Source organism: Empidonax traillii, unplaced genomic scaffold (assembly GCF_003031625.1).
Source record: "Empidonax traillii isolate 1590-97213 ecotype Southwest subspecies unplaced genomic scaffold, ASM303162v1 scaffold358:size917415, whole genome shotgun sequence".
NCBI lineage: Eukaryota > Metazoa > Chordata > Aves > Passeriformes > Tyrannidae > Empidonax > Empidonax traillii.
In genome coordinates, this window is record NW_020955551.1 from 3,454 (window position 1) to 11,168 (window position 7,715).

The 7,715-nt window shown below is 37.2% G+C and overlaps 1 protein-coding gene across 1 annotated transcript in view; it reads right to left on the minus strand.

Moving 5' to 3' along the window:
* Positions 1–203: 203 nt before the first annotated feature.
* Positions 204–7,715, minus strand: part of LOC114061783 (inactive N-acetylated-alpha-linked acidic dipeptidase-like protein 2) — a gene marked incomplete at its 3' end in the record, with an annotated part of 189,836 nt that continues 182,324 nt past the window's right edge. The window contains exon 5 of the mRNA XM_027892563.1: positions 204–354. Coding sequence (XP_027748364.1) covers positions 204–354 — 151 coding nt within the window. The remainder of the gene's footprint in view (positions 355–7,715) is intronic.

Sequence of the window (7,715 nt, forward strand, 5' to 3'; positions counted from 1 at the left end):
TTTACAGTGCAGACTTTGTGCTAAGAGCTCAAAGCACTTTTGAGACTGGATTCCATCCTCTAAGCCATGCTGCACTGCACAGTGCTCCCTTACTCAGACCTTCTATTTCAGGCAGGGTTTGGTTTAGTGTTTTAACTCCCATACTTAAAATCTACAGAGAATGAAAACGTCCATTAACTGAATATGCCTTGAACAGTACTTACCAATGCTGGCATAGCCAGGTGTTGATGGATCTCCTCCACTGTTCAAGGAAACCATAAAAGCTTTATCAGCAAGCTCTGCGGTCTTTGGCAAGTCACAAGGGTCAGCGTAAAGGAGAACACCACCAAAGCCTGCATCTTCCAGCAGGGAAAGCTGGGGGAGCAAACCAACACAGGTGACTATTAACAGCAGTGCCAGAACACATTATGGTTTATTCCAATTAATGCTGAGATAGAGGCTTTATCATGCATCAAGTTCTCACCACACAATGCTCTGTACAAACCAAATAAAGACAGGTGCAGTGCTGCAGCGTTTGTAGCACAGAACCAGCAGCTATGACACAACAAAATCAACCCCCCAGAAAACTATTTGAAGTCATGTTTCCCAAGAAGCTCGTGCCAAGAGCTTCCTTCAAAGCCTAATGACAAAAAAAGAATCTTACTTTTACCTGGTATGTAGCATTTAGAGGAAACACAGAGCTAAGACTCACTACAGTTGCATTTGAGATTTGAAACTGCTGCATTTTCACCTCTTTTATTTTGACAGAGAGGGGTGGTGTGTTGGAGGTTTCCTTCAGAGGATGCACTGGACATGATTCAGTCACACACACAAAGAGATACGACTGGAGCCACTTTTCTCCCTGCTCATCAGACACTTGCTGGACTTACACCCTTAACAGATTTTCATGTGATAAAAATACCACCTTGAAAACGCCTCAGTTTTGAAACTAATCTTACTAAAACATCTTGAGTTGATCTTCCATATATGTAAGACACTTTTGCTTAATTTACCTCCTCAGGGACACGGGCATAGCACATACTAGATGTCTGTATACACTGGCACAGGATTTCTGGACACTTACTCTTCAATTAAGATAGAAAACATAAGGAGTTCACAGATTAATAAAAAAATTAAAATTAGATTAAAAAACCCAGTCTATCTTACCCAACCTGGAGTTTGCCTCCTGTTAGGCAAACAGCTTTTATTCTGTCTCATTAGAACACCAAAGCTTGAATTGGAACTTCTAATTAGCCTTTCCAAAACTCTATAGACCTGGGGCAGCAAATCAGGCAAAATTCCCCAAAGTCAAGGACAAAAGCATCCAAGTACCATAACTTGTAGCAGTCTTTTTGACTGAAAAACCTCAGGTTTTCCCTTTCATAGAGAACTGAAAAATATGGGGATTTTATTCTAAATCATATGAAATCAAACTGTAATGTGGCAAATAGTCCCATGAAACGAGATGACCTTTCTGTGTAATGCTCTGCACATTTGGAATTGACTGAAGACCTACTACAGTGATACAAAGCTATATTAATTTTCCAGACAGAAGTAATTCGGATTTAATTTAAGGATTATCTTACTATTCACTATGCTGCTCTACTGATGGCTTTGCAAATGGCTCCAAGTGGTCAGAGCAATGACTGCAGGTATGTGGTGTTTCTGAACCACACAACTCTGACTCCACAGGAACCCGAGAACTTGTTATGACACCTTCGTTTCTCAGTTCTTCTTCTCCTTCTATTTTTCAGACCTTTTATTTTTTCCCGTGTGTATATATACAATTTTCAATTTATTCCCCAACTGCTGATATTAAGGACTGTTTATGCAGAGTTCTTTGTGGCTTTACAAGTATTTAAATTACAGGAATATATGGCATTCAGTTGAAGCCTCATAAGCATTTGGTGTTTAGTTCTGCTTTTCTCAACAGCTAAGACAGAAAAAAATAATAAAAATAGCAGCCTACTATTTACCATTTTATAAAAAGAGCAATCTGCTATTTCTATAAGTAAACATATTTAATATTGTGATTTGGAAAGATTTTGACACTAATCTGAATTCAGATAAACAGAAGTAAGTGAACCTGTGGATCAATTAATCTTATTCAAACAAGCAATCCATGGATGAAAAGGGATTCTTTGAGAGAACTCTCTTCAGATGAATAGGAGTGTGAGAGTAAGAGAATGCAACTAGCACAGGTGCTTAAAAATGAAAAGGGTTAAAAAGGTATTACAGACCTTAAATGTAATGCAAGAAGAGAGATTTCCAAAATGGTAGGTTCATTAATTATTATATTGTTCTGTTTCCAGTTCATGCCCATGTTCAGATATTCAGCCAGAATTTTATTGCATATAAAAGGGGTGGGAAAACTATGGAAGAAGCAGGGAGATTTAAAATAACAATTGCCTTTTCCTGCATCCATATCCAGTATCTTTTTATTAATCCCTAGTTTATTAGTAGCACATAAGACGGGAAACAGAGATGCATTCTTTCTCATTTTTTTAAGAGAGTTTTAAAAAGTTAACAAAAATCACTATTAAACTCCTCAGTTTCACCAAGAGAAGGTAACTACACATCTGTTATTCACAAAGTGCAGCAACCACTGCTGCCATGGCCACAATCTCTGGTAGGGATTTGTGTCACACATGAAATTACAGAACACCTTTCAGATTTCAGCTTTAATTGTTGCTTTTTAACTTTACAACAGTGACAGCACAACCATACCAACAATAAATAGTTACTGTTGATTCCATTTTCATCTCAAATAAGTCAACACTTTACCAGGCAAAAACTGACCTAGCACAAAGAATCCAAGGAAGGTACTGCACTTTTTTTTTTTTTTTTACACGGAAAAGGTTGCAGGTTAATTTCTTCAGGTAAACCAATGCATTTCTATTCAAATCAATGGATTCTCTTAGATTGCAAAACCATCCAACACCAAATCTGCTCCCCATGGTTTTGGATGTATGCCTCCTCCATCTCTCAAAGCCCCAAACATCTCAGAATAAAGAAGAAAATTCAGACCCCTTGGAAATAGATGCTGGTGCCCACTGTTAACCCTTCAGTTATTTACAGCTGCTCAAATCCTCAGATTTTAGAGTCACTTAAAAAAGTGTAACTGTTTCAATCCAGTATATTAAATCACCCCATAAAACATTCTGGACTCAGTTTAATCTAATCTGAGTCGCTGCTTTATCAAAGGCTGTGTCGAGTAACTGGGGACAGATTAGCCTTGTAAACTCTACACACCATAAGGCACCATTAAATTGCCTTTTAAAGATGATATGGCTGAAGCAGTGAAAAGACAGATTGCCACAGTCTATAGAACTCGGTTTGGCTCTAATGGGAAAACCCAAAGCTACTTCTCCATTTTAACTGCACCACCTCAGAAATACAGCAAAGGAAACATTTACCTTTTGCACTGACACACAGGTAGCAGGGACCAGGTCTGCACTGCACATTTGAGATGAGCTTTACTCTTGAACTCTGGCCACCAACCTACTTCAGCTATTGGGTCGAAAATGAGCAAGTTGAGCACAACTCTTTGATTGGGGGGGGAAAAAAAACCAAACAAACGAAGGCAACAACAAACGAGGGGGCTGTTACCTTTCACAGTTGGTTTTAATAAGTTTTATCTCACCTGAGGCCAATGTGCACCTCATGAAACACTTCATTAGGGGTTATATTGGTGATCTGAACACAGTAAAAAAAAACCTACCAAAGAGAACAGACTACAGGCTCCTGTGAATCTCCAGCATAATGTGTAAGAGCTGTCCTTAAATCAAGGTGATAAACAGGGAAGCAATGCAGCAGGTACTGGCCTCAAGCTGTATTTGTTATCTTTCACCTGACAGTAAAGTCTATCTCTCTGAAGATCTTTTCCCCTCATCTCCTCTTTTCAGCTGATACTATTCTTGCACCTTCCAAGCAAGTAATCAGGCTTATTATTTTTCAGAGAGTACATTGGGCCGGTTACCTGCTAAGCACAGAGCCTCCGAAAGATTAAAAATGTGCACGTTGAGGAATGTAGGTGTTTAAGCAGCACCCTCACTTTCCAGTTGAAAATAAAGGACGACTGGATCAGCACTACTAGGATGTTCTGTTCCTGGGAGCCACATCTGGGGTTGAGTTTAGACTGTCATTTCATGGGCAGAGAGCAGAAAAGCACATCACACTTCAGTCTCACCTGGGTTACAGCAAGTGTGAGTGCTGAGATGCTAAGAAAGGGCTTCCTACACTATTCTCTCACTGCATCTGAGCAGCTGAATTGACTCCCTTTTGTTGATTCCCAGCAATAGTTCTGTTCACAAATAATTTAGGAAGTGGTAACGCATGATCAATTGATGAGAGGCATCACAACACAGTATATTCCTAGAAGTGATGGTTAACAATGCTTAGGAACACATCAGACAAAAAAAAAAAAAAAAAGAGATGATGTAGGTCTTGTGCCACTGCAGAGACAGTTCTCCATCTCATGGTGTTCAGTATGCGACAACCACAGTATCATCAGTTCAGTTTGGTACTTATGATTTGTAAGTTTTAATACCAGCCCTATCTATTATTGACAAATATTGCCTCTGTAAGTAAGACTTCTCTAGTCCACCTTCTATGCTTTTTTCCATTTATATGTCTTGGTCCACAGTAATGACTGAACCACTGATTAGTTGGCACAAAAGACTTATTTCACAGAAGAAGTATCTCAATATATTCCCTGCAAGTTTAGTGAAAATGGGATATTGAGTAGACAAGAGGCAGCTCCTGCTAATACACCTCACTGAGAAGGCATTAATTAAAACTGGAGAGCCTACCCCTTAATGGAACTGGGGAAAACACAGAAAAAAATCAAAAGACAGAGAAATCAAAAGACAGAGTAACGATGTAAAAGGATACAGAAACTTGGACCACAAAATCCAACCTCAAGAAACAAAACTGTGAAAAACCTCTTCACTAACCCATTTGATACATTATGTAAGATAAAGCAGGTTCAGGAGAGGACATATTGGTTTATAATTCTATATAGAGTGTGACTTTGCCATCCTTACTCAAAACAAGTAGCACTAACAGTGTGTCTGGAAAACTTGATTTAAAATACAGCAACTTTCAAACTCATTTCCCCACTTGTATATACACTGATGAGGGATTGTCAGCACTTGATAAATCAAATTCTAGTGCTGGGGAAAAAAAATGAACCGTATCTCTCTACTTTACTAGATGTTCTCTACTGTTCCTGAGCTCAATACAAATCCACTGACATTTTCTTATTAGATCTAATTCTGCTTTCAAGACATAAGTCTTCAGACTTTCGATTCTTACATATAGTTAAAATGTATCAGTAAATCCATATAAATTAGCTGCACAAGAGCATTTAAGAGTTCTCTTTTACCCCATTATCACATATTTCCAATGCTATGCTAGTGTATTTTAAAATTTTAAAAAGCCCTTTAGCACACCAGGCTATTTTAACTCAAAAGTGCCTAAAAAGCGTAGTTTTCATCTTCAGAAGGCATCTATGTGCATGGATTTCAAATTATTGAACGTGTGTATCCTGGCTGTATCCTCAGTGCTGTACACAGGTAACTATATTAATACATACCATTAGGCTGTTCACTGAAACTATTCACAGGTTTTTGAAGGCCTTTCTATACAAAAAATACGTCTGGTAAAGTAATAGAACCCTAAATAAAGAGATGAAAGATGCTTTAACTACAAGCACTTACAGAATGCTTAAGAATGGGATTTTTTTTTTTAAAGCTTAATAGGGCAGTTTGTGTTCCTGAAATCTCTTTAAAGCTGCACACAAAGTGGCCAAAATTATATTTCACACAAAGACTGCGTCAGAGTAAATGAAATCACAGTTCATTAGACAATAAAGGCCTTTAAGTGTCAGCTACTGACAGTGCCACAGAAGTAATATGGGGTCATGTTGTTATTCTAGCATACAACCTATTCTATATAACTTCAGGCCAAAAGTCTTCCTTTTCATAAAGCCAGATTCACAATCATACTGTTTATTACAATCCCATTCAGATACTAACAATATAAAACATGGATATAACACATTCACAAATAAAAAATTATTTCCCAATTACATGTTGATTGTCTGTACAAAATTGTCATCCCTTTTTCTCTGCCCCTTCCAGGTGATCCACACAAAACTGTATGCAGAATTTTATATTCAAAGTCATAATGCATATGGAGCATTGAAACAAAAAGTAGTTTAAAGAAGAAAAACTAAGTAGTAAAACAAATGATCCAATATACAGAATGATGTGTCAGAGGAAGAAAGAATACATCATGAAAAAAAATACATATATGCATTTATTGTATTTTTAAAATAGATATCTTCATAAAAATTGTAGAAGCTGTATCTCCTATTGTCACTATACTTCAGCACAATATCAGCAGTAATTAGACAAACAATAATAATCAATTCTTAACTGCTGCAATTTTTTTCAATTCATAGTGCAATGTGCAAAAGACATGGTTCATTAATCTGAGACACAGCTTTACTAGCTGGACAGGTTAACAGTTATTAATTGCTCTTTCCTACTGAAGTTCCAATTAAAATCACGATGCTCTGAAGGGATCTCCCATCTCTTTGTATTAATTTGCAGCACCTAAAATTACCAAGCAAGGGGAAAGTTACATTTAAACTGTTGGAAGCTCTCACTGACATAACATCTTTATTACCTGAACAGATTGTTTGGGTAGAAAACTAAGACTTAGGATGCTGCAGTTATAATTAGATGCCACTGTCCTCTCAATTACCTACTGTAATACAGAGCCCTCGGAAGATGCAGCGGTAACACAAACAAAATTCAAAGTGGAACAAAACCCACCTACATACACACATCTTCATTTATACATCACTCTTTCAAATTGTGTATTTTTTTAACAAGTAAGGTAGTAAAGGTCCACTTTGGTTTCAGTTTGATTTTTTTAAATTCTGTACTTAATGTTTAATCACGCTCCTACATTTCCCATCACAAAGATCTGGGGACAGCGTTCAAAGGAATTCTGTGGCAAAACTCTGTCTGAAGAGGTTTTGGCTTTTGCTGATGAATCCTCAAGGTGCTGTGTTAAGGTTGTAAAAGAGATGGAGGACACAGCCAGTTTAATAGGGACGATGAAAAGAAATACATCTTTCCTTTCCAGCTCAAACACTGTCCTTGTCCAAGGAATGACACTATTGTTATATTGAACAAACAGGACTGGGAAAAGGATTAAGCTGCATAAAACTTCAAAAAGCTATAAATGCATACATGGTGATATCACAAAAGACAGGCCTTTGCTTTAAAGGTCTTAGAAGGTGAAAAACATACTGCAATGGAATTTAACAAACTATTCCTGGCATCCAGTGACATATATAGGAACAATACAAAATTAAATACTTGCTCTGCACCATGGCAAGACCTTAAGACTTTGATGTAGCTCCTAATAAAGGAATGAAAACATGAGGTGCGTTTATTTGTGGAAAGAATCTGACATGCATATCTAAGATTTTTTTAAAGACATTTTTATTAATCACTTTCCAAACTAAAACCGTCTTTTTCAATTTAAAATTTTCAGAATTTTGACCTTTTGATATCTAAAAAATTATTTATAAGAAAAGGAGATTTCCCTTTTGTATTTTCTGGATGCCCTATGGGATGCAGGAAGAAAAGCAGCAGGGAAGGGTAAGAAACTTTAACCACAACAAAACTGATTCATGAAGGTTCATGAATATCGGCTTT